A 27,500-nucleotide genomic window follows, 5' to 3' on the forward strand; every position below is an offset into this window, starting at 1 on the left:
CCCGGCAATCAGAGTTAAAGTGCAGCGAATCAAACATCGGCGATCAGCGATGCTATTATTAGTCGCCTCGGTCTTATGGAGTTAATGAAGCTGACATTTGATTCCGAAGTCCACATCGGAAAGCAAACCCGGATCTTCTACGCACTCCCCTCCCCCCTTTCCCCCCTCCCCCCTTCGTATCCCCCAACTCCACCCCCACTAAATTTTTAACCCCAACTGCCTTTAATTCTTGGCTAGACTTACAACGCGCATTCATTTTTTTCCCTACTTTTATTTCCAACATTCCCTCTTCCCCAACTTCTATTTCTAACGCTCCCCTTTCCCCAACTTCCAGTCCTAATTCCCCCCCCCCCTCTCCCCCAACTACCCCTTAACAACCCCTTTCCTAGCAAGCCCCTTAATCCCCCCTCTTCCCCAACAATTCCACCTGTTCTATTTCTCCCCAAAAATTCTAATCTCAACTCACTATTCCCCTTTTCCCCCCCCCCCTTTCTCCCTACCCCCACCCCCTACAAACCCCCCTTCTCTTACCGTCACCGGTGATTTAATGTGAGAAATTATATCTGATGAACGAATATTTTCTTGGCCAAACGTCCTGCAAAAATCGTCGAATGGATCTTAACAAGCACGTATTAGCGGTGCTTTGGGGGGAGGGGGAAGGGGGGGAGGGGGGCGAGGGCGTCTGTTTTGCTAATCTTTCTCCCAAAGACTGAAGGGGAAGAGCTCGTGGGACCGATAAGACTGGGAACACTTTATTGGTAAGAGATTCGGTCAAATTACGGAAAAGGAGGGAGTATTATGATAATGATCTATAAATATGCGACAATAAAAGACAAAACAGGGAAGTAGTGACAGGGGGGGAAAGTGTACATGTATATATATTTATTATTTTTATATCCTCGTTAATCGTGATAATAATGAATAAATCAAAATGAGGAGCATGATAATCTTAAAGAACCCTCTGCCCTTGTGGTCATTTTGCCAATCGTTCTTTCCCTAAAATGGACCTTAAGACAGAACCAAATAATGCTAAAATTGCCCGATTATCCCACAATTTTTACGATGCTACGCTTTAGGCGCTTCGCAATTGCCAGCGCTGATCAACTAAGTGATAAGGCTCTCCACGTCTTAATCCTGGATGTAGAAGAATGGGGAATTTTCGTATCGGATAATTAATTTTCCCCCTTTTTTCTCCTCTCCGCTCGGCCCAGCTCGCAGCGCCGCCTGGGAATCGAAAGGGGAAAATGAGAGAAAAGATTCAACTGAAACCGGTGTATATATACCTGTTACGTAGCCGGAAATGGGACTGTAAAATGTATAACCATTAGTTTGAAGATCAAAAAACGTCGGACTTTTGCACCCTCCGTATTCCTTTCGCCGTCGAAGGCAATGTATCACTAGTTAAGTGCGTTTGTAAGTCACTTTTAGCTTGCTGTAACAAAGGCAAGCAATGCAGGAACAACTCATCGGTCATTAAGGACAATTACTTCGACGAAGCTACTTAGAGTAACAAATAGTTGTCAAATGTTCCGGCGGTTGTCTTTCGGTTCTTTTTTTTCTTTTTTTCCCATAACTTTCTCCCCCTCCCCCTCCTCTCTCTCTCTCTCTCTCTCTCTCTCTCTCTCTCTCTCTCTCTCTCTCTCTCTCACTCACACACACACACACACACACACACACACACACACACACACACACACACACACACACACACACACACACACACACACACACACACACACACCCTAACCCTCACTATCCCTCTCTCCCTCACCCTCACCCCCTCTCCTTCTTCCCCTCTCTTTCTCTCCCTCCTCCCCCTAAACGCTCTACCGGTCACGAATTTGCATGTCTTGACGGATGTCACATTTTGACGAGTTTCCGGTACCTGAACGATTGTGCGAGCAGGTCGATGTGCTGGGAATCCGTAGGGAGTTATTTTTGCGATCGGCGGCAATTCCCTTGTGTACAATAACTGATAAAATGTTCAACTCAGGGATTTTTATGGTGCTCTTTAAACCTTAATCGTTACTGTTATCATCCACGAATATATTTATTGTCCCAATTTGAAAGGGAGGGAAGATCATTAAGCCTACCGTGTAATTTCTTCTTATTTTTTACTCCAACTTCAACGCATTCCGGAGTCTGATCAACAGTCTTTAACGGTGAAACCAAAGCCCCTTTGGTATGACAACCTTAAAAGCTTGGCATAGGCGTCAACCCTCAATGGAACACCTGACTGCCACCTTGTGTATGGGTCTTAAGCTTGCTACCTGGCCGGCGAGGGCGGGTAGCCATCTTAAAGTATGTACAAGTCATGTAAATTAATGTAGGTGAACGCAAGAGGTAAAATGACGCTCTTAATGATACCTCTCCCGGGATTGGAGGCTGGACGACTCGCTCCAAATTGATTGTTAAGTTTTTGTCGTCATCGTGTGAGAATAACGATTTATAATCTTCCATTGTGTACATCAATTTATTTTTGTTATTGCTGCTGTCATTTTGTCGGTAATGTTATTATACAGGATGCGTTGGCCGCTTTCGTCTCCCAAAAGGTACGAAATATTTAGGTCTGGAAGCATTTGATTCTGAATCATTTATCATCATTTAACCATTAGAACACATGCGAGTGTGCATTCCGCTGTTTTATGAGTCCCTTGTTTATTGTGCTTTCAAAAAATATCCTTGCCTTCTTGCTCCTAATCATAAAAAGGGTTTAGTGTTTTGGGGATGTCACATATGGTCAGTTCGTTTTGTGTTGTCATCGTCCCGCAACCCTTGCTGTGGCTGTGGCTTCGGATTAATTAGCATCAGTGTTTATGACGATTGCACATTAAGTGCATGGCACTCCGATAAGAAAACAGCCACGCACAAAGCAAAGGCAGCTGGTTCCAAATTTCAAAGGACCAAGAAGCATTGATTGGAAGGAGAAGGTGGAAGGACCGGCCATCGGGAAAAAAATGATGGTCTCACGGGAGGGCATGCGAGTGTGTAATGACAAGGGTAACAGCCAGGGACCGGCCATTACCTGATGGTGGGCACTGGGCGCAATTACTACCCCTTGTTGCCCCTTCCCCCGAGCCGATAAGTCCGAGCCCTTTGATTGCCTTCTGTGGCCACGGTTCCCTGTCTCTCCGGCGAGGGTCCGAGTCTTCTTTAGTATTGTGTATTGTAATTCATCGGCCCGATTGCTGAAGTTGTTTTCGTAATTACAGAATCGTTTCCAACACGAATACACATCACCTTTACTCATCTGCTATACAGGCAACACAGTCCTTAAAACTACTATGAACTCAATGCCTCCCAAATATCCCAGCGCCCGAACGGTCTCTAGAATGTTCCCTCCCATGTAGCCCCGAAGATCCCACCTGTCATTACCCGGTGGAAATGTCACTTTGCCTTTAACGTAAACACACCCTCCTCCGGCTCGCCCTCGTTGTCGTCACCTCATTTTTATCCCATAAGACAATCCTCCACATCGCCTTGGCCTCAGATGTGTCTCGCAGGGATGGCCGAAGCACGTCGCTGTAAAAGTAGAAGGGTACATGAACCGTTGCATCTCGGTGATAAGGAAAGGCTATTTGCGAATGGGAGGGTATAGTATTTCCATTAGTAGTTTTATAGGCTGACCCCCAACCTCGGCATAGGTGCAGGGGAGTTGTCTCGCTCAGCGGAGGTTTCCTAATTTTTAGCTTGGATCGCGATCGTTAATACAGGTGGAAGTTCGAAGTAACGACGAGGACGATAATAGCGATAATAAATAAAGACATGATAACACATAATAAAAGCGATAGTAATAGTTATGACAATGAAAAGGATAATACTGATGATAATAATGATTTTAATGAAGCTACTACTACAACTACTATTACTACTAATAATAATGGTAATAACAATGATAATGATCATTAAAATAACGAATTAGAAACCATATTTACAAAAGAAAGAGCTCAAAGCTTTAGTCTGCATTGTATTCTATGAAACTTTAAAAACTTTAAAAGAACGAAACCCAGAGGAATGATTACTGTGTGACGGTCACTGTTAATGTTTCTTTTATTACCGAGGTACAGACCAGCGTATTTGTGGCAAATCACCCGTGGCTCCGCGGGCTTTCTAGAGGGGGTGAAAGCGGCCGCCGTATAGTGTAGCAGTGGATTCCGTTACTGATCACCTTTTGGAAGACATGGTTATGATAAACGATTCTTGTAATATCTATCCATGTTTTTTATGAGAATCATTATGAATAATATTTCTTATCTGCAAAGATGGATAATTCATTTAGTCAGCAAAGTCAAAATATTTTCTCATAACCTCACCATTTTTCAAGTCTTCATTAATAGAAATCATGTATCCTGTGGCAGTACATAGTAACCCCGAGTGTAGAAACCCATAAACGCACTGCGCACGACATAATCACCCACCGAACCTAAGTGCAAGAATATCCAACAAATGGACTCACCCACGACGCAGCCTGTCCGCACTCGCGATAACCCGACCTCGTCCCACGCCAGGCCAATCCGTTGCCGAAGGCCCGCACACGCAACGCTTTCTGTTTCCCAAAGGCTCCCCGTGTCCGAATCCTCGTGGGTGTCATTCGCGCGAGGTGCAGGTGTGGCCGTAGCCGTGCGGGTTAAAGGGGGTCCTTTGGCGAGCCGGCATTCGGGAGGCGAACACTCCCGCCAAAATGGGAACGGCCGAGAGCTCGACATTCTGGGACAGTCAGGGAACCCTTTGAATCCAACAGGTTTCCCGCTCGCGCCATCACCTTTTCGGGGATAATGACTGCTCTGAAGTGTGTGCGTGTGTGTGTTGAAGAGATAAATTCCCTAAGTTTACGTTAAAGATTTTCTCGAACTGAGAAAGACGGAGCAAAATGAAAGCGAGTATCCTGTGTCCTAACCATGATTCCATAGTTTGTACCTCGATCAACTTTTGAAACGCGTTGAAATCTCTCGCTGAAAACGCCCATGGAAATAGAGCTTCCAAATTCCCTCAACTTCTGCCAAGCAAGAAAAAAAAAGTCAAACCGAAAAAAAAACCCACCGACTCGCTGCTTATCACTAGAAGTCGATACCAAATAAATGAGAAAGAAAAAAAAAATATAACGACCAAACTTGAATCTCATAGACTGTTAATAACTCTTAACCCTTTACTACCCCCTAAGCCAAGAACCCAGTAATAAAAGGCCCCAATCAAAGTGCAAACGTCTTCTAAGGTCCCGCAATGGTTAATACAAGATCATAAAGCCTCGACTCTGCCTGCACAAAAAATGGGATAATGGAAGTAATAAAACGAGCGAGTTGGGCGGTAAATTAAAGATCGCTGTTTTAGTCTCGTCTCAAGATGTTATGGCGGAGTGAACATTCCGAGATTATTAAAGACTTTTTTTTCCCGAAGTAAATGGTAGATTAATTACACTTATTGTCGGCTTGACAGGTATTGTATTAAGATATTGTTTGTCATCAAAAAGTACTAATTGTTTCTCGTGTTGTGTGAATTGTGAAAATATTATTTCTTAATGAGTTTTTAAAGTTCACTTTATCAGTACTCGCATACATTCATGTATATGTATATGTATATATTTATTTATTATACATATACATACATATACATACACGTACATGGACAAACACACACATGCATACATACATTCATACATGCATCTATATTTATACTCGCACACACATACATATATATTCATACTTGCACACATACATATAAAGAATATACATATATGTGTATGTGTATATATATTTATATGTATATATATTTAAATAATTTTGTGTGTCTGTTTTTGTAATATAGACATCCATTATATACAAGTATACACACGCACGAAAGCTCACAGATATACTGTATACGTACAGTACATGTACAATGTAGGCATACATACACATGTAAGTACACTTGTCCATGTATAAAGGCAGATGGATATAAATAAACATATGTACGTCAGTGTTTCTTCAGAATTATCGCAATAATACAAATTGCAGTGACGATAACAAACAAGTCCTGTTTTTTAAAGATTCACTGTGCGTATTCATCTTTGTCGACTCTCATGTGAGGGACCAATTACAGATACACAAATTTCTTAAAATCATGCAAATTCTTGGAGTTTTGTTGAGACATATCTGCAGCAACGACGCCTTTACATACTAATCAACTTAACAGATTTATGATACGTGTGTCTAGAATTATAGAATGTTGCAGTTACATATATGGTTGATGTTTCTTATTGATGATTTCAGTAACAAGCCATTTGAATAACTTCTCGTTTGGACATCACTTCGATGCTGTTGTTTTGTGTGTGTGTTTGTATGTCTATGTCTGTGTGTTTGTATGTGTATGTTTGTGTGATTTGAAGTTCTCCTGTTTCTTTAGATTTTTTTAACGCTTTCTCTCTCTCTCTCTCTCTCTCTCTCTCTCTCTCTCTCTCTCTCTCTCTCTCTCTCTCTCTCTCTCTCTCTCTCTCTCTCTCTCTCTCTCTCTCTCTCTACCTTTCCTTGCTCCTCCCCAAAATTGCCACAGTCATCATTCATCTTTCCTCCTTGTTTCATCATCTCTTTCCCCGACCCATCATTGCCAATCGCCTTCGCCTCTCTTCATCACCGTCCCTTCCATCTCTTCTTCATCACCCTTCCCCCTCCCCCTCCCTCTCCTCCTCAACAGCCCCCCCCTCCTCCGCATCAGCCCTTGGCCAGCAGTGATGAGATGTAATGACTGTTGTAAAATTCAGAGGCGTATCAAGCTCTTCCTAAAATGGACATAATTATAAGAAGATGTAGGGTTTTATGAAAGTTCTTGCAAGCCTGCTTTTTTCCCCGGGGGGGGGGGGCGGTGATAGGGGGCGCGAGTTGGGGGAGAAGTATTAGCTTGGATCGAGGCGGGTTTCGAGACGAGGCGAGCCACAGGTCGTCAGTCTCTGGCGTCTATAAAGCTAAAAAAAAGGAACGACTCGCATTCCCTTTCTCTTCATACCATTCCACATGTATATCCATCCTGACCAACCCAGGTCATTCCGGTTTCCAGCTGAGCGCTGATCTCCGAGCGGCGGGCGCGCTCTCCGTGCCGGGCCGCAGCATCCGCCAGAGTTGCGTTGTGAATAATGGGAGGAATATTACAGATTCTGTGACCTTGCAAGACGAATGGCACGCGGACCTTCCCTGAGAGGAACAGCGCACTCAGTCTAATTTAAATGTTAATTCTATGAGTACAATACGACCTATCGTAAATATGCCGTCACGCACGGTATCGCCGCAATTCATCCTATTCATGTTTTGATAAGAGTGACTCGTGAACCTGATCCCCTGGACTGTAGGCTCCGAGGCGCTGGACGGAGGAAGAGCCCGCTCCCCCCGGCGACCTCCGGGGACACTGCGGCAACCTTGTTATTAATGATCGTGTGTAAGAACAATAATTCAACGTGTAGAGGCTTCGAGTACAAGAAAATGTTTTGAATCCGAGATGCGTCCGAGGCTCTGCAGGCGACTCGCAAGATCAGGTGGAGATGCGGGCGACGCGGCAAGAAAGCTGATGATGCCATCCTCGCCGCTAACTTATGGATCGCGCATATACCCGTATCGCACAATTATGCCCAGCGCTGCAACGCCTAGACAGCTCCAAGGCAGTCCACAGACGCAGCCCGTGAAGAATGCGGCCGTCTTCAAATACTTTAGATGAGAACGTATAAAAAATGACGGTGACATATGGTGTCTGGCAACCGTGATAATGTGACACAGGACATGAGTTTGCGCGCCCTTTTCTGGCATCTCGAATTCCAGAGGGGCAGCTTCACCGCCGGCTCAGGCCAGCGCCCCGGCACCCACCACTCATATCTGGCACGAATGTGTGGACCGTAACTACAAGGTATATATTAGAATATATTACAAGAGACACGGCAACATGTCCTCAGATTCACGCGATACTGCTGTGACACTGCGCTCCAGACGCTCATCATTACTCTTGGTCTGCAATGAGACGCCGCTAATGGCGAGGGATGCTGCGCAAGCCCGAAATGCTCCCCCAGCGCGGCCCACGCGCGGTTAGATAATACGAGGAGACATTAGAAACTACTAATAATTCAGGCTCCTCCTCCGGTCTCCGAGGAGTGCATTCCCTCGTTCCCGTGTTCATAATTCCATTGTCGTGGTCCGTTCTGCGGGTCCGCGACGTCTGGGCACGCGTGATGTGACAGGGAACACGCCTCGCCGCGCTCTGGCTGGCACCTTGCATGTCTTGGCCGCAAATGCAATCAAATTCCAGGCTAGCTCGGGCAGAAAGGGTTACAATGAGCTACATTTCAGTCGAGATCTCGTCCCGAATATGTAATGTGTGCGCGAGGAATTCCCGCAGAAGGGATAAAAATTAGATTTGCTTAGGTAGCGCGCGGGTTTTTCTACAGAATATCAAACGTGCGAAGCGAGGAGGTTTCTTGTCCAATCTTCTGGATGCATATGCAAATGCTAAGATATTCGCGAAGATGAATTAGTTTTCCTGCTATGATCAGACCTCCCTCCGCCGCAGCAGACTATCCAGCAGACCGGCATAAAACGCCACCGCAAGCAGTATTGCAGGTAATTATTTCCATTGCGGTTCTCCGGAAACTATTGCCGTTACCGAGAAGTGCGAGGAGGACACCCTGAAGCGCCGGCCCGGAGGAGGAAGTGGCGAGAGCCTCGTCCTCACTTCTGGGTGGCCGGCGGAATCGCGGTCGAGCTGCTAGGTCTACCCCGGGATCACAGCCAGACTCGGCGTAATGTGACAAAAGAAACACTCGGCGAGAGCTCCCGACTACCGAGAGGTAATGATGCCGGCGGATGGGCGGCGCGTGGGTGGTCCGCCCAGTTTCCGGACGGCCGTTCCTTGCCGGGGAAAGCGCACCAGAACAAGCACTAATGGAATCGAGCATCTTATTGGTGCGAGCGCAGTTCCAGATTTACGAGATTAATGGCGGAGCGAGCAGGAGTGCGCGGGGCAGGGCGGGCCGGCGGCCTCGAGGAAGGAGCGGCAACGTCTTGACCCGCCGGCTGTGGGTGGTCCCGCTGACTTACGTCTGGAATGACCGCCGGACACAGGCCGGAGATATCCTTGATTGAGGCATCAGCGGGAAGTGGTTCTCCTCGCGACCCGGGGTGTTGCTGTCACTTTTATCATACAGTTTTGTTTTATTGACCGATGTTTCGTGTGTCTTTGGCGAGTTTCTCTGCCTCGTTTTGCGAGGAAAAGGCACACATGAACGCTACAACTAGGAAGTTATTATGTATGTATCCTCGATCTGGCCATGTTAACTGATAAGAAGACGTTTGCACCCCCATATATTTCTTATTACTGCCTGGATCACCTGCCCCGACCCGGATCCCCCGGCCATAAACATTCTATCATGAAACACTTCCACGACCTTATCAGCATCCCAGTCCAGCCCCAAAATTCCAATCACCGCGACCGCTCTCGACTTGCATTCATCACCCTCAAACACCCATAAAAATCACTCTGACCACCGCCTATCGCTAATTCTCCGCCCTTTACCACTTCTAATGTTCACGAGACGACTATAAACCTGAGCTCACCTACCACAGCGCCCGTGTTCCTGCTCGCTCACGCCCGACGCCCACACCACACTTTATGCGCCCGCGTCCTAAGGCTTCTCTCTATTACACCTGCCCCTTCCTGCCCGCCCGCACAAACCAGGGACACGGCGCTCGCGAAATCAGTCACACTTGTCCGGGGAATAAGTCTCCCTCGCTCTGCTCTCGAGGCCCTTCCCTCCGCCTCGTGCTCCGACACACAAACACCTTGCATGTGAATGGGATATTCTTTAGAGTCAAGATTAATTCTGTTCACGATTACATGAATTAACATACATTACCGATACATAATTCTATTTAATCTTTGCTAGTGGAGGCAAATAATACGGCTGGATAATTGATCCATCAGCACCGAGACGCCAGGGCTATTCAGGGCCAGCCGTGAATGACAAAAAACGAGTTACAGGGGAGGGGGGGGGGAGGTGCAGGAGAGGGCAGGGGAAGGTCGGGGAGGGACAGGGAAGGGGCGGGGGAGGGATGGGGAGGGGGGTAATGGCCAGGGTTGGGGAGGGTGTCCGAACTATGTCTTGGCTAATCTTGGAAAGAAATGATCTAAGACGTTTTCAAGATATACTCAGAAACAAAATAAAGAAAAAAAAAGTCAGAGTCTGTTCTCACGTCGAGCGCCGGCACTTATCTTATACACGGTTCACCAGCGCTTAGATTAACGAAGCATAAAGGAAAGTGTGTATATAAAAGAGTGAGATTGGCAAGGGAAGGGAGGTGTCGTCAAACGGGCTCGCCTCGACCAGCGCCGTCCGTGTGAGATCGGCGGAGCGTGTGTTGATGGCATGTAATTTTCACACTTTACACGGGACAACTATTCGGGCCACAACAATCTACACGGCGCCGATACTGTTCGGACACGGTTAATGTTAGGCATGTCTTTTTCTTATCTATTGGGAGATGAGAGGGAAAGGGCGAAGATGTTTGGACAGGTCTTGCGAAGTGTGTGTGTGTGTGTGTGTGTGTGTGTGTGTGTGTGTGTGTGTGTGTGTGTGTGTGTGTGTGTGTGTGTGTGTGTGTGCGCGCGCGCGCGACTAAGCGTGTGACTAAGTGTGTGCGCGTGTTCGCCTGCATGCATATGGTTTATTTGTTTACTTGGCGCCCAGTTTGTGTGGTGCATCTGATAGTCTATCCCTCATTCTGCCAGTTATAGTAAGCCAAACTAATGCGATCCATCTATTCTAATAGTAGTGTTTACAAGGAAGAAAGATACTAAAAGTCGCATTAATTTACACAAATATACAAGAATGATTGATGTTCACATAAACCATAAAATGTGTCGTGAGGCGAGTCTCTCTTCCTTAAACCAATTTACACCAACGAGAGAAGAAAATACACACCAAAATGTTCTTTATAAACTCAAACACTGTGCCATCGTTTGGTGGTATTTCTTTAGCCCCTTTTTTATCAGTAATAATAGGGACTGCCCGCCCCTCTCATCACAGACTGCCAATTCAGATATCGATAGTTGGTATTAGTTCAGCATCTAAAATAGTGTTCACATAAGGTATCGGGACGCGCGGTCGAAACGCTCGGAGCCTCGAATAAAGCGCCGGTGTGGCCTTGTTCGCACAGCGCCTGAAGACCCACCCAATGTCGGTGTATCAGTCCACGACGTTGACTGATAGGAACAAGGTGAGGGGCGCTATTACTCGACGCCTTACATGCATCTCAATGGTTCTCCCTTTAAGTCTTAGACCATTGCCTTTACCTATCTGACCTCCCGGTTCTACAAATCTCCGCTAACATTACAATAGACTGGCACCGCTTCTTGTGAATTTCAAGTCTGCTTTCGTATCCCGCTGTTGATGAAAGTTCCCCCCTTGGTCAAGTTTCCTTAGGATTCTTACTGTGATATTACCACCGGGGACTTCGCTTTGTCGCCTGTTTTGACGGGGGACTAATAGCTATATAACTTTTCTTTTCCTTTCAATGTCTTGGTTTTATATTATCATTCATCCACTATTTAAAATAATGTGAAATCGTTCGCGAATTCAGAGACATAGCGTGGGAATTAGCTTTTATATGCAGTAAATATTATCCAGAAATTCGCGCATGGGCTGTAGACGGGGAGAGCGGAGCCTGTATTGTGACGGGTATCGTCAGGCCCCTCCAGGCCAACTGTCAGCGAATTAGGAATATTACCGAGGTATACAATCCTCATCCCATTCGACACGCTGATGAAGCTGACATTTACCGCTTGTTAATTACGGGTCTGCCCACATGGCTCTCTAAGCTCGCCGGGCGCTGCTGCAGACTACAGACTCGCAGGCTGTTAAAGGGCTTCGCGCCGTCTGCTCTCGCATTCAGCCTCCGGCCCTTCGCTCGGCGGGGAGTTTTCTGCAACTTGGGAAAGCTTAAAAAGCCATGAAAGTGTGCAAGCACGCACGCGCGCGCGCACACACACACACACACACACACACACACACACACACACACACACACACACACACACACACACACACACACACACACACACACACACACACATATACACACACACACATACACACGCACACATTTGTATATTACAAATGTGCATCATATTTAACGTCACAAAATTTATAAACATTGCATTTATTTTCATTTAAATCCAAATAGAGGTTTAGAAATTCTTTCATAAGTTACGGCCATGCTTTCCGTGAATTATTTTTGGCTTCCATTTTACGATACGATTCAAGTTCCACCAGAACGGACATCATACTCACTTCCGGCAGACAATGTGATTTTCCAAGATTGCAAGAAGATTTTGCAGTTAGGATGTGCAATAGATGTACGTCCACATACATATAAAAAGGTTATATAATCATAAAATGATAGAGCAACCGGCCGCATCAAAAGAACCAGCGGCGTGAGTCATAAAATACAGTAATAATACGAAAAGCCAATATCCTTCGTAATCTATATCGGCCGGCGAATCACGACATCTGGCAATCATATTATAAACTCCTCGTGTATGTTGCATGCAATTGAAAAACCGCATTGAAGAGTTTTTATGCTTACATTATAGGCGATATTGCATGTACCTCTCACACCAGATGGCACCCACGAACCCCAGTGAGTTATGTCCGGGGCCGTTTTTTTAATATTTTTCTTTTTTTCCCTTTTGGGGTTCTTTTTGGTTCGTTCTGGCCAGTTTCCCGATAATCTACCAATATTAAGTCGGGACTTGCATATTGTTCGTCAAAAATCATGTCATAGTAAGGTTGATTGAAGGCTGATTAAAGGCTGATTGAGGGTAGATTGCCGGGCTGCTCGTTCGCCAACGTAGCAATCAGTTCGAGGCCAATGATCAATCTTAGGCCAGCAATAACCCCACAACTTCACCATTATCATTTGACGGACCCGGGCATTACTCTTTAATTGTAGGTATCACAGACTTCCTTTCTTGAGTTATTTCCACCGTGGCCCCTCGCCATTGGCTGAGGCGGGATCGAAATGCGACTCCAAAAGACATACATTAGCGATATGCCCAGTCGTATTCTCGTATCACGTTCGACCTCCTCCACGACACAGACTGTTCGAAAGCTCTTTTTTTCTCTTCTTTTTTTCCTAAAGGAGGGTCTCTTGCCTTATAAGTGTCTCTCCCTCTGTCGCCTTTCCTCAATTCAGGAAAAGAAATGACGAAACTTTCTACTCATTTATGTCTCGGATTTTGTTTTGCTCCTGATGTTATGTGTAATCGTTTTATTACTTAGATGATATAATCGTATGTGTTATATATTTTTTATTATTTTTAGCGTTCTTGAGTTTAGATTGCTTTTCTTTCTGCATATATTCTGCACATTATATTTAGTGTAATTATTACTATTTCTTTTTACCTCCAATGCATTTCCACAGACAACAAAGTGTCATTCTGCTCTTGCGCCATTCTGTTAATTTTACTTACCATGACATCTTTCCTCATTTTCAACTTACTTTCCTCTTCCCATTTATTATTTTGTGTCGAAATTTTCATACGAACCTGTTTTCTTGCCGTTCATTTCCTCCCACGGAAAGTCTCTTTTCTAGTTCTCCCCTTCCTTCTCTTTTTTTCTTCCTCCTTTTTTTGCTTCCACGTGGTTCTCCTTCTTCAATCACGCCATCGCCTCTGTGACTACCGGATCCAAACCCAGCCACGGATTGCATATTAATTACTGATATTAAGCTCATTACTGTCTTCCTTTTGCGCGGCTTCGAGACGTTGCAATCGTCAGCTTCTGTTGCTCATGGTGCGCCGAGTAAGGGAGGGGGAGGGGTGGAGTAGGGGGATGCGTAGGGGTGAAGTGTGGTAAGGGAGATGTGGGGAAAAGGGTGCGAAAGGCGAGAGCTTTGTGAGGAAGGGAAGGGTGGCGAGGGAAGGGGTGGGGCGACGAGAGAAGGGTGAGCGAAGGAAGGGCGGTCAGGGTACACTCCGTCGTATGGACCGTGTCTCGGGTGAAGGTTGTTGAGATAGAACTCCTGTTATATGTTTCCCCGGTTATACCTCGCGTTCGTTGATATACCCGTGAAGTTGTGGCGCGGAGGATACGTGCGGTAATGATAACGGTGAAGGTGTTGCCGTGAGTGATGGTGAATGCTCCGGCGAGGAACAGCTGTGAGTATGATCCTTGCGGCGGTCATTGTGGTGACGAGTGTTGACAGTGGCGCACCGTGCAACATTTGTGGTCTCACTTCGATAAGTCTTTATGGTGTCGCGGTTTGTTCTCGATACAGAGAAATTGGCAAATGGCATAGATTATAGGAACCCCATGTAACAAAAATCAACAGTTTCGAATGGAAGTTCGCACAACGCGCCATTCTCCGCGGAGAAACAACAACAACCGCTGACCCGTATCACCAATACTGAAACCCGTTAAGCTACAATCAGTGACTGTTTCCCAGTAAATTATCTTGCTAAGTTTTTATGCCATCACCTCGGCTTTAAACCCCGATTTCCCCCTTCCTCCCTGACCCCACTGACCTTGCCGTACCCCCTCTAAGGCGCAACGACCAGTAAGTGAGAACCTCTCCGCCTCAGGTATTGGCTACGCGTCAGGTTGTCAGTCAGTTTCTCTAAGTCCCCCCTCGCCGCGGAGAAAATGAGAGCCCGGGATCCTCCTTTGAGTCAGGAGCCTTCAGGATTTCTTTTATCCTTGCTGATTGAGGGCGACTCGGAGACCCGGGGTTCACCAGAGGTTGCCGAAGCCACGAACGATAGATTCTGGTTTTCGTAGGTCATGGATCGCGCTCGGAATCGGCTCAGGAAGAAAAGAACTGCGGTTGAATATGTTTCCCACTCCTCGTCGGCGCTCGCTGTCTCCCAATGAAGATGAATCGATGGCCGTCCCCTTCCCGTGCTGAGCCGAACTTAATCATTTTCGAATCGTGCGATGCAGAAAGAAAGGGAAGCAAGGGCGGAAGGGCGGGGTCTCTGCTTACCTGAGACGGTTCAGAGGAAGTGAGTCGCTGGCGAGGGCTTGAAAGAAGGGGAAGGAGCCGGGGAAAAGAAAGGGATTTCGAATTGGTAACTCTTAATCAGAGTGACTTCGCCGCGTCGGTGTGCGAGGCAACTATGGGCGTCGTCTGTTTAACAAGTATCCACCAACCAATTTCCTCCTGGATTATGAGAACAGAAATATAACAAACCCCCTCGAGGCGTAAATACTAATGCCGACCCTCTCCCCCAAGAAGGAAATGGTAACGACAAGCATTAAAAGTGGGATAAAAAAGAGCATAAGAAGATAATGCACAAAAAGCGCCTTCCTCTGCGCCTCAGTCGGGAGCGATCAGCGGAGGACATCGCCGGGGTCTTCACGTTACGAGAATTATTGGTGATGGACCTCTTGCGTGCTCGGGTGAAGGAGTCAACTACCGGGGTGGGACTTGATGTTGCCTAAATTATTCTCGTGTGTCATTAGGCTTCACGGCAATCTCGGGCGTGCCTCGCCGTGGGTTGGCGCGCGCAGCCTGCAGCTTGTTTTGCTGATAGGGTGTTTGTTGCTCCGCTTGGCAAAGTGACGCGCTCGAAGAAGGCGTTATTCTCTGCCGTTTTTCTTTGTGTTGTTCTTCTCTTTAGCATTAAGGAAATGACACTCTTCCGGCGTTGGCCAATGGCCCTGGCCGGGGCGTTTGGGTGCCCTAACACTAAGTGTGCAGGTCTCCTGACAGGTACGCACAAGGACTCCAGCGGAGCTTTCCGGGGCCCCGATGACAGCGTGACGGAGGAGAGAATCCAGCATATCCTGACCGAGGCCTCCCGCGCCATGACCTCCTCGACGGCCACCAGCCAGGCGGGCCAGCAGGACCAGGACTCCCGAAGCACGGACTCCAAGTCTCCCGCCAGCTCCACGCACTCCCCCAGGTGAGGACTTCCGCTGACGAATTTGTGTGAGGGATTATACTTAGGCTCGAGTAGATGGGCGGCTTTTCATGCCGCGATTCTAGGTGTCGCATTTGAAGAAGAATTAATTAGTGAAATTAAGCATTTTATTTTTTCAATCTGTGTTGAATGGAAACACGGAATTCATTAAGAAAAAAAAAGCCTAATTCCAAATGCCATTTAATTTCTCTGAGGCTTCGTGTTAACGTTCCAACATTCGTCCTCCTTCAGTAGCCCGCTGTCCCGGGGAGATTCGCGGTCGCGAATCCGCAAATACGACAACGACGACATCCCGCAAGAGAAGGTGGCAAGAATCTACCAGGAGGAACTTGTCAAGCTCATGTCAAGGCCTCAGGAGCCCCAACTTCCGCTCCCGCGAGACCCCCAGTACCCGGGGATCCTGTTCCCCTTCCTGGGCCAGTCGCTGCTGTTCAACAGATCCCACGAGGAGGTGAAGCTCGCCCTCGACGCCTACCACCAGGAGCTGAGCAAGCTTCAGGGAAATGCTGCCGTCACAGGCATGGGCCTCGGCGCGGTTGGTGAGTAAAGCACCCACGCGATGACGTTTTTAAATCATCATTACACTCTATAATAATTCCTTCTCACAGACATGCTAAGAAATAAACCAGCAATTCTCATTACGGATATCTCTGCCCAATCAACCACAGGCCTGGGCATGGGCGGCGGCGGAGGCCTCGGCGTAGGCGTCGGAGGACCATCACTAGGCATGGGCGTGGGACTCGGTGCGGGCGGCCTTCACAACGGCGCCCAAGACCTGACGATGCCCAAGCGCGAGCAGCGGAACGGAGACGAGGAGGAGGAGGGACGCAACCCGAGCGTCACCTCCCCCTTCGGACCCAGCAGATCCAAGGCCGAAACCAGTGAGTACCTCCTCGCCACGCAGTTCTGAGAGAGAGAGAGAGAGAGAGAGAGAGAGAGAGAGAGAGAGAGAGAGAGAGAGAGAGAGAGAGAGAGAGAGAGAGAGAGGCGTGAAATCCACAAAACAGTTCAAACAACCATATAAGCGTATTAAGGGATGTAAAACTGTCAAGTCACCATATGGCGCTGTGTAAGTAATCAAACCATGTCGATGTTGACACGCACATATAATGTATGTATGTGTGTGTGTGTGCGTGCGTTTACGCGCGCGCGCGCGCGCGCGCGTGTGTGTGTGTGTGTGTGTGTGTGTGTGTGTGTGTGTGTGTGTGTGTGTGTGTGTGTGTGTGTGTGTGTGTGCGTAGTATAAAAATAATCATCTGTATCACTACATCATCTACATATCACAACGCTTTTTCACACACACGCATGAAGAGAATTTCCCGATGTCTTGTATGTTTAATAATGTAAAAAAAAAAATGCATGTGAATATAAGAGAAAGATTTATATTTATTATTCATTAACACCTGACACTCTTAGCCTGTCTAAAATCACCTTCCTGGTACCATATGGCGCCGTTATTCACTTGGCAACTCTTTTGTTATTTTCTCTGCTGTTCTGATATCGTTTTCCCTTACATTTTTATTTAGAAATATTATAAGAATTTAGCATTTTACTTGGGGAGGCTTAAGGCATCTTGCTGCCACCACGTCAGAAGACTCAAATGTACCACTTTCTCTGATCACTGGTTGGTCGACTATGCCCGCTCTGTCATAATAGATCACTGCTTAGCCCCCTATTCATTATGCTGCCGCCCACATCACTCAATATCAAGTTGCAATCCGTTAGCATCACCTTTGCATTGTTGCTGATCGGATATGCCAGCAAATTATGAAAATGGATGTCCGCCCGACCAATTTTTTCACGTAGCCATTTTCTTTGGAGAGAGAGAGAAGAAGAAGAAAAAGAAATAAGAATTTGTAGATTATCCGGTACGATAGGGAAGGTATAAGTTTAGTGTAAATAATTTTTTCGTTCGTCATTTGTTTTGTTTTTTATGCGCGTTGCTTGGTTGTTTACTCAGCGGTGCTAAAGATTTCGTTGTGATGGCGATTACGATCTAAAGTGAGAGATCGTCTGCCATTTCCTATAAACATGATTATAATCTTCCTTTATTATTATTACTATCATTGTTATTCCTCTTTCTTGTTATGTTTTATCGTTATCATCTAGGATAGCATATCAGACGGTAATTGTCTCGGTAGACGCTAACGAAACAAGCAAACAAGTAAAAAAGACGAGACAAAATAGTGAAAATGTGCAATGGCAGGAAATCCTTTGTTATAAGTCCATAAAACAGTTATCATCATCAATAACAGTAAAATGACGTATCAAGACCCCGTATAGTTATCTGCGCAGACACTATAATCTCAGACTTCCTCTCTATTACTCACATAAATGGGATAAAGAAAATAAATGAAACGCGGTTCAGAACCTAGGGATGTTTTATGCATTATTTCCTTGCAACATTATTCCATCATCAAATTACTGATGAGAATATAGTTATTTTAGACCTCCTGCCTACAATAAATCTACGGCGTTTGTTTACATACTTCGAATCATGTGTCAAAGCTTGCCCGCGGTTGAGGAGTTAGATAAAAGTCTAAACTAATATAAGCATTTTGATTCCCCTCTGTGACGTTGATTTGTACGATCAGATCCGGTTTCCTGTACAAGAGTGTTATAAATCTTCGAGATGCCTAAACCTTTCACACTCCTCGACTCAACAAGTAGCTACGGTACTTATCTTCCTATCATATTTCGTCGAAAATAGAAGAAAAAAGCAAGAAGCAGAAAAGAAAAAGGGGAAATAATGCGATGGATAAAGATTGCTGGAGATAGAAATAGGATTTCAATAGTATGAAGTCTATTTGTGACCCACTCAATGGGCGTGTCGCATGCGAGGCAGTCCGGACCGGGACCTAGGACCTATTTTAGTCGTATTTCTCCGAAATCGCGATTTTAAACTTAACCTAGATTAAAATCTGCTTCCACACACGGAGGCTATGTGGCTGTGCGTCTTCCAATAGCATCAGACGTCAACTAAGGCATGAATTCTTTTGTCATATCAACATTTTGACAAACGATATATACATTGGCTTCTAGAATTCAGTCTCGTTTCTACGAAGGCGAAAATCGATCACGATATCTAATGTGTATATTTACTTTGAAGCTTTAGATGGACATCTTGAATATTCAAATCATGACGTCACGATTTCCTGACCGCTGAAAAAATAAGTCCTTAAAAACGACGTTATTTCTACGAACGCGAATAATTTGTATAACTCGCTGTTCCGATGGAGTCCCACGCCGGTCTCCTTGACGGGGCTGTCAGGCACTCCTATCGTCTTTCTCGCGTAATGTGAAGCTATCGCCGTGAGAGAGAGAGAGAGAGAGAGAGAGAGAGAGAGAGAGAGAGAGAGAGAGAGAGAGAGAGAGAGAGAGAGATGGACACACACACACACACACACACACACACACACACACACACACACACACACACACACACACACACACACACACACACACACACACACACACACACACACACACACACACACATACAGAGAGACAGAGACAGACAGAGAGAGAGACAGAGAGACAGGCATAGAAGCGTAAGAGCTGTTGGCCAATTAGAAGACTTTTTAAAATCGGAATTCATGTCATCTCATATTGAACTTCAAGGTGGAAGATCAAGCGAGTGTAGCGTTCATCTTTCAAGGTGACAGCAGTGATCTATGGGTACATAAATGTCAGCCATCTTTGATCCTTTTCCAATAGGTGTCATGCCGTATCGTCTACTCTGATTTTGCAATTAAAGAAGATAAATAAACAAGTAAAAGAAAAAAAAGGTGAAAAAATGACGAACTGGCGCAAGATACAGGAGTCCCTTGTATCAAAATTGGTCATTATGATTTAGTGCCAAATCTACATTTTCCCGGATTATTTTATTTTTGTCTTTCATCCACTTTCTTCGTGATTATGACGAACTTCATTCCTATGCATTTATTAATTAAGTACAATTTATAGACTGGCGTGAATTCTAAGCACTTGAATCAGGTGGATTTCCTGAGAGGTGGATGATAAAATGTGAATTTGCCGAGCATCTGGCAACCCCGCGGCCGTAACTCTTTATTGCTTATTTGCATAACTGATTCACTTGTTTGTCTGTTCCAGTTCATCCCATTCTGTCTTGTTTTGTGTCGCCGTTCTAATTTATTAAGCGCATATGTGCTTGCTTCACTAAATTATTTGCGGCATATATATGTGAATGCACGAGGTTCGGTTTTACGTGTCGACCTCGAAGGCGAGAAAGATGTAAAATACGAAGCACATTACGAAGCGAGGAAGTGAAAAAGACGCCACTAAACCGGTTGAATTTCGATCCAAAAAATGCGTCGGATGGAATATTTTATTTGCGAATTATTCACTAGTTAGCTTTTTATTCTTTCTTGGGTAGTAATGGACTCCTCCACAATAATTTCCCCCAACAACTGGCGGCAGCAGATGCAAGTGAACAAATGATATAATGAACCCTATTTTGCAGTCTGCTGGTCTAAAAATACGCTTACAAGCCACAGACGAAGTGCTATATCATATGGAGAAATGTGCATTTGAAATTGAGTATAACAAGATTAAGTTGGTCAGTTAATATCGTTGTTAAAACTTGATAAAATAATTATGACTTTCAGCTCCCATGAATTATTGACAATTTCAGAGGCGAGGGACTTCGGTGTTACCAGCTAGCTCGTAATTCTAGCTTGCTTGTCGGGGTTCAGCTTCAGTATCATATGGGTAAAATCCGGTTTGTGTGACATCAGTATAAGCAACTCGATGCTGACCTCATCCTTCTCCCCAGTGTCAGTAAATATATCATCTCCGTTTGGTGAAAAAACGCGCGGGCAGATGGCAGCACTTGGTGTCTGGTGGCAACTTACGGTTTTTGCAATTTCCTGGAATTTTAAGGGGACCATTTTGTCATATTGCTTGGTCTTGTTTTGTTTGCTATTTGCATTTATGCGCAAGAGCCATTTGCCTCTTTCCCCTTGCATATATGTATTTTGATCGGGAGTTTGTCTTGATTTAAGAGACGCGCGGGACATGTCAAGTTTCAATAAGTAGACCGTATACAAACATCACCCGCAATAAACAGAGTTTTACGATAACGTCCAACCCGCGTCGATACGGACCTCAGAGCACCAATAACCACAAGGAGATTGATCAAGCAGAATTCCTTATTAGCCAAAGCGTTTCCAAAGAGCAGCACAATGGGGAGAGCGAAGGTCAGAGAGAGGGCGGGTGTAAATCATGCCCAATTAAGAGAATCTTGGATTGTTTATGCAGCTGTGCCACATACTGTTCCTATCGCCGGATCAAGATGTCGGGGGATAAAAAAAAGTCGGGTTCGGTAATGATGTAGAGCGTCTTAGGGTATGTAAGGTAAAGAACGAACGCACATATAAGATACGTAGTCCTTTTTGTTTTCCTCGAGGGAGATCTGTCTGTCATTTTTTTTTCACCCATAAAGATATTAGAGTAAATTCGGGTCGATGGCTTTGTTTGTCTTTTTTTTTTCTTCTTTTTTCTTCTTTTTTCAATCGGCTAAACAGAGCAGCGGATCAGAATCATTATCAGAGTATGTAATTACACTATATTACGACGAGAGAGAGCACAGAAAGCCGAGCGTTGCCAAGTCATACCATTTTTTTTTCGTGTTCTTTTTTTTTTGTACGATTCTCACACCATTCCCTGCGGATAAAAATGATAACACCGCCATTTCCTTATCTCATGCGATCCCCATTAGGACGCAGCACACCCTCATTCTCTCACTTCTTGTCGCGTCTCTTTCCCCACCGCCATCGTGGACAGATTTAAGAGCATGGGACCTCTTTTTTCATATTTACATCTCTCACCTCCCCATTGCTGATGAGTTCTGTTCAGAGCGAGGTCACGGGTCAGTCCGCCCGACTCCCTCGCCCCTTCATAGCACAACCTAGCAACCACTCGAGCCATTCACTCACTCCCTCGAGATGCAAGAGACCGCTCGCTCGCATGAGGGCCAATCGAGCACCCACGGCGAAGCTTCTCCACTAATCTCAGTCTTCTGAATTGTGGTCTTGTCTTCATATATGGGATTTCTCTTGCCCCCCCCCCCTCTCTCTCTCTCTCTCTCTCTCTCTCTCTCTCTCTCTCTCTCTCTCTCTCTCTCTCTCTCTCTCTCTCTCTCTCTCTCTCTCTCTCTCTCTCGCTCTCTCTCTCTCTCTCGTCCCCGGTTCCTATCACCACTCCTTGTGTGATTCACCTTTCCCTCCGTCTCCGCAAAAGCATTCTCTCCTGTGTTTAGACACCTTGGCACTCCTCGAGTACACGCAAGGATCCGTGTTGACTCTCGACCCCGCTGTGTACGCAATCACGCACCTCCATTCCACTCCATTCCATCCACAGATCTCAGCTCGGCCACCACGCCTCTGAGCAACCTTGTAACTCCCATCACCTCCATCGCAGCGACCAGTGGGGACGACCTCAGCGTGTCGGCGTCGCCCCTTCAGCGCATGGCGTCCATCACCAACTCGCTCATGACGGGGCCGCCCATCTCCACCGGCTCGCCCCTGACTCAGAAGCCCCTGAAGGCCGTCCTGCCGCCCATCACGCAGCAGCAGTTCGACCAGTACAGCAACATGAACACGGAAGAGATCGTCAAGAAGGTAAGCGAACGCCCTTGTGTTTGTATTGGTATGTGGGTAGTGTGTTTGTGGTGTTTGTGTATGGTTAGAAGTACCGACGCGAGGGCTTCGAAAATGGTATTTTATGTTGACGAACTCTATCGAAAGAGAGCGGCGTGCATTCAGAATATAATGCTCCCCTTGGGTCAGTATTTCATTGTTGTTTCCGTTTCTTCTAACTCATTATGTTGTGCGAGCGTAGTGGCTGAAAAATATTCCACTAGACCATTACGTTTGAGGAAGTAGCACAAACTTTCCCCGAGATTATTAGCAAGTCAGTGTTATTGCCATTAGTGTCGGCATTACGGACGGATACACGCAAATCACAAAGTCAGCATTAATACGATTTTTTTTGGCCCATCCCCGTAATGCAGCTTACCTCAGCAACATCTGATATTTAGTTAATAACGATATTCACAGACGATGGAGCTCTAAAATCGCTTGGATCCTCACGCATCCATTACCGAGCTAAACATAGCAAACGTACACCCAAACTATCCAATTTCACGACAAGAATTCAGATTTAGTACATCCGACGGACTTTTTTAAAGACACTGCCTCACCGGAACAAGTCGCGAGTAAAAAGCGCGGCTCTCAACCCTTCTTCAGCGCCTCCATCAGCGTCCAAATGGGCTTCCGCGCGGCCGTAATCAGCCCATCGTATCGGTAACCACGGACAATGTACCTATACTCAGGAACCAGTCGTTGGCTGCAGGTACACTCGGAGAAGAATCCGTGAATCCTGTAAATGCGTGTTTTTTGGTCTCTCTTCTTTTTTATATAGCTTTTTCTTTGTTCTTTTTTGTTTCGTTTCCCGCCAACCTTAATGGTAAGGAGCCCGCTTTTTCTTTCTTTAACTATTCACCGAGTCCGCCGTCCCCCTGCGTTTCACTGGCATTCATTTAATTGGCATTCGTCAACTTCAAGACGCGGGGGTTGATTAAGGTTAATTGTGCGGCCGAAAAGACGTTTATGGGGAAAGTTAACGATGCAGAGACGGGTCGAGTGACTGATTCATTGCTGATTGATTGGTTACGTATGGGCCGAGAAATTAGCACTTTTATCTCCCCTCGGGATCGGCTGCTTTATTATCGTTTCCCTGTTCATTTTATTATCTTTTAATTATTCATCTCGTTCTTCCGTGTGCTGGATACCTTTCAAGATGGTATGATCGGCATTGGAATTAGCATAGATATGCGGACGATTCTACAGAACGCTAAATCAGACGAACGAAATGGTCTCCGCGATAATGAAGTCTACCGTTGATAAGTACGATTCGCAGAGTAACGACGACGACTCCGGACTTGAAAAACGGACGAAATCCACTGACAAAGCCTCGCGAATACCAAGAACTCCCCGAATCACTCCGCACTCCAACGGACGGCGCTTGATGGTAATTCTTGCCATAAATACCGAATCCGTCCGGGAAAGAGCGGACGGCTTCTTTCCTTCCCCAGTTTTCCGCGCGATGGGATCAGGGTTGTCGTGAACCGCAGTCCCCGCCCGCCTGAAGGCCGCCCCGGGGGAACTTCTCAGGTTACCGTGCCAGCAAGAGTGGTGTAATTCCCGAAAGGACATATGCAAATCCTTCTCCTCGGTGCATTGACAAACAAGCTTGCTGACTCATGCAAGCACACATGACACATGCGTAAAATGGTGTACACGCACACACAGTTATACACAAAACATGGTAAGTTAATCAATTGGGCTTGTGTGTGTGTGTGTGTGAGTGTGTGCACTTGGCTATTTGTTGATCTAAGACTGAGGCAATGAGAAGACGTGGAGGCGCCGTTCTGAATTATTATTATTATTGTTATTTTTTTCCACTTTGTTCGATCGCATATATGGCTTTTTTATGAGTTTTTTTTTATAAGGCTTGCTGTTGGGGGGAAATAGATTTTAGGCGACAAAAACAATAGACAAACAAGAGAGCAAGGCTTGAACGACACGTCGGGGGAAAAAGTGTGAGATGTAGAAGTCTAGGAGGCAGCTATAAACAAACAAGTGCAGACAATTTAATGCCGGGCCGTTTCTTATCATACGCCTTAGTTTACGGCGGAGAACATTTAAATGGATGGAAGAACAAGAACGTCTTTTCAACAGCACTTCCTTGTCACGTTGCTACGGACCGCCTCCCCCCCCAAAAAAAAAAAAAAAAAAAAAAAAAGAAAAAAGAAAAATCGGTAGCGCCCGCGTGCAGCAAATTCCTTTACTCGCTGTGGTAAACATTACATATATTTGCATACTTCCTCGACCTTCGAATCGCACGTCAAAGAAAAGATTTTGTGTACGTACAAAATGCGGACGTGGCAAAATCATGTGAAAACCATTTGGCAAAATTACCCAGCTCCTCTTTAGGCCTTTATAAGAAAGAGATAGAGAAAAAAAAAAGATGAAAACGGGCGCCAGCCAAAATATCAAGCACGCAATTAACTATCAGCTTTAAATATCAAACATTTGTGCCGGCCAGACCTTGCCAATATTTGCATAGTTTCCCTCTCCCCAGGTGGTTTAAATTAACGGCAAGTTCACGACACGCTGACAACACTATCCCGCAACTGTGAAAAAACGCGACAAACTTGTGCGGGTCGGACGTCTGTCGAATCGCGCACTTTAACGCTTGCGGGTGGTCTAATCGGCCCCGAAGCTTGCCCTTAATTAGTACTGGCCTGTTGATGGCGGTGATTTATTTACGTTCGCCTCTGCTTTTTTGCGGCGCGGCTTTTGAAAGTATTTGTTTGATTTAGTTAGGCTAATGTCGGCCATTCCCTGTGATTGCCACCGCCTGATTTATAAGCGCGGGAAGGTCATCTACAGTCTTCGTCGCCGCGCCAGTCATCGGGAACGTGCGAGATCCCCGCCATATTTCGGGGTCGCCGGGCCATAATCAGTGACATAAGATATTGATTACTGACTCAGAAGATCAAAAGAATCGAGAATCAAAGGCCCGACCCTCAGTAAATCAAGGCATAAAACAACCAAAAAACGCGCCGGCTTGAGAAACCATTCGGCAGTTGCGCCAATATATCAGCCGCAGCTCGTGATAGGAAAGGCAAATGGAGAGAGATTGGGGGGGCGGCGGAGAGAGAGGAGAAAGATGGGGAAAAAGAGATAGAAGAAGAAAAGCAGGAGGAGGGACAGAATGGTGATGAGAAAGGAAGTGGCGTAGGAGGTGGAATGGAAATTATCGCAAATAAGATGTAGGAAATGCTTATCCAATTGTTGCGGTAATGTTTAAATGGCTATAATTACAACAAGGAGGAGAGCCAGGCTTCACCCACCTAACGAATTTACCTGCCCACCACACGGGGCTCATTAGCAGCGAGGCCCCGGTTATAAACACAGGTAACTCTTGGCGAGGCTGCCTATCACTGGCCGGGAAGATAACGCTGCTGCTCTTTGCCGCCGCTTCCCGGGTTACGTGGCCCTCTGGGGGCGCCCGGGGCTCGTGCGGGGAATTGGTAGTGGTTGATAGATACGCGGATACATATATGTGCATGTGTGTGTATGTGTGTATTTATGTATTATCTGTCTATCAATCTATATATCTATCTATCTATATATGTATATATATATTGCATATATACGTTTACATCTGTTAGTTTTCCTAAATGCAATGGCTAAATCCAGGAGGATGAATACTCGCTTCAGTCCACCTTGTCTGCCTGGCATATGTGGGTATTCTCATTAGTGCTAAACGAAGGTTCTCCTCACACTAGGAGAAGCAGGAATGTCAGATTAAAGAGATTATTTAATTAAAACGGTACTGAAGCACAACATTGAGTTGCAGACGCGATGGTCATCCTGCAGCGGGCTTTGGAGCGACGTCGTCTCCGCGCCCCAAGTAATGCTTCCTGCTTTTCGCTCTGTAATTCCCAGAATTTTGATTGTTTAGATATATGGTTAGAATTGTATAAATTAATCCCATCATTGGACACGCTACACGCACTTGATGAATCTCGGAGTAACATTATGTTAATCAATAAAGGGAGTGATTATCATCCCAACATAATGTTCACGACCTATAAACGATTAAGGCTAATTAATGCAATCCAAACCTTAAAGCGCATGTAAATAAGGGCCGTAACTCCGTGGCATTTAATCTGATGGCCGGGACGAGACGCGGGAACCCTCGCAAGATGCCATGCATGCTTACCGGATGTGCGATCAAAACCCCCAATGACAAGTGACGAGGAATTATGAGCCGTGTGTAATTAGAGCCCAAGTCATATTATAGCCTGACAAATTTTATGGTGGCATACGTCCCTTTACTTTGACGGAGTACGGGGAGGGGGGAAGGAGTAGGGGGGGTGGGGGAAGGGGGGCTCATAGGGCGAGATGTAACACCCCCTGTAAACCACGTGTAGATAGGGGATAGGGAGGGGGAAGGGGGAGGAGGCTGGTTGGGAAAGGGCGCGACGTGGTTTTGCTCGAGTGTGCGCCGCTTCCGTTGCTCGAATTGCAGTGGTAGACGGCAAGGGAATGCACAGGCAGCAGATGCCACCCTTGCAGCTGATCTGAGTTTTATGGTCCGAATATAACAGTAATTTCGGGTCACTCTTATAGAAGCTCGAAATATCCCAAAGAAGTGCTTGTTATTATTCCTTAACGTCTGTTCAGTAGTTTCAACGGTTTCGTGTAAATGCTGCCGCGGTTCTTTCAATATCATGTTGATTAACCATTTTATAAAGAAATTTGATTATTAATTCCTATCTATCGGATCACATTAAGCTCTTTAAATAAGCGTTCGAATCCGATTAGCCAGCCTCACACTTTTTTTCTTTTTTTTTTCTTTCCAACTTTATCTCGTTTTATTCACATATTTATTCACGCTTTTATTCCCATGTCTCCCGCCCACTAAGTCGTTGACTGGTTTCCTCGACACAAGTGAGTCAAGCGTGTGTCATTTACCCT

At 45.8% G+C, this 27,500-nt stretch overlaps 1 protein-coding gene across 38 annotated transcripts in view; it reads left to right on the forward strand.

The window, feature by feature from the left end:
• The window catches only part of ct (homeobox protein, cut), a 357,912-nt gene that overhangs the window by 323,957 nt on the left and 6,455 nt on the right, over positions 1–27,500 (forward strand). For 12 of the 38 annotated variants that reach the window (XM_070123697.1, XM_070123698.1, XM_070123715.1 and 9 more), the window contains 4 exons: positions 15,705–15,909; positions 16,159–16,466; positions 16,596–16,808; positions 22,309–22,568. In XM_070123697.1, the coding sequence (XP_069979798.1) occupies positions 15,705–15,909; positions 16,159–16,466; positions 16,596–16,808; positions 22,309–22,568 (986 nt within the window). The remainder of the gene's footprint in view (positions 1–15,704; positions 15,910–16,158; positions 16,467–16,595; positions 16,809–22,308; positions 22,569–27,500) is intronic. The other 26 variants (XM_070123706.1, XM_070123708.1, XM_070123718.1 and 23 more) reach the window with 6 other exon arrangements.

The sequence above is a fragment of the Penaeus vannamei genome, chromosome 7, assembly GCF_042767895.1.
Source record: "Penaeus vannamei isolate JL-2024 chromosome 7, ASM4276789v1, whole genome shotgun sequence".
Taxonomy (NCBI): Eukaryota; Metazoa; Arthropoda; class Malacostraca; order Decapoda; family Penaeidae; genus Penaeus; species Penaeus vannamei.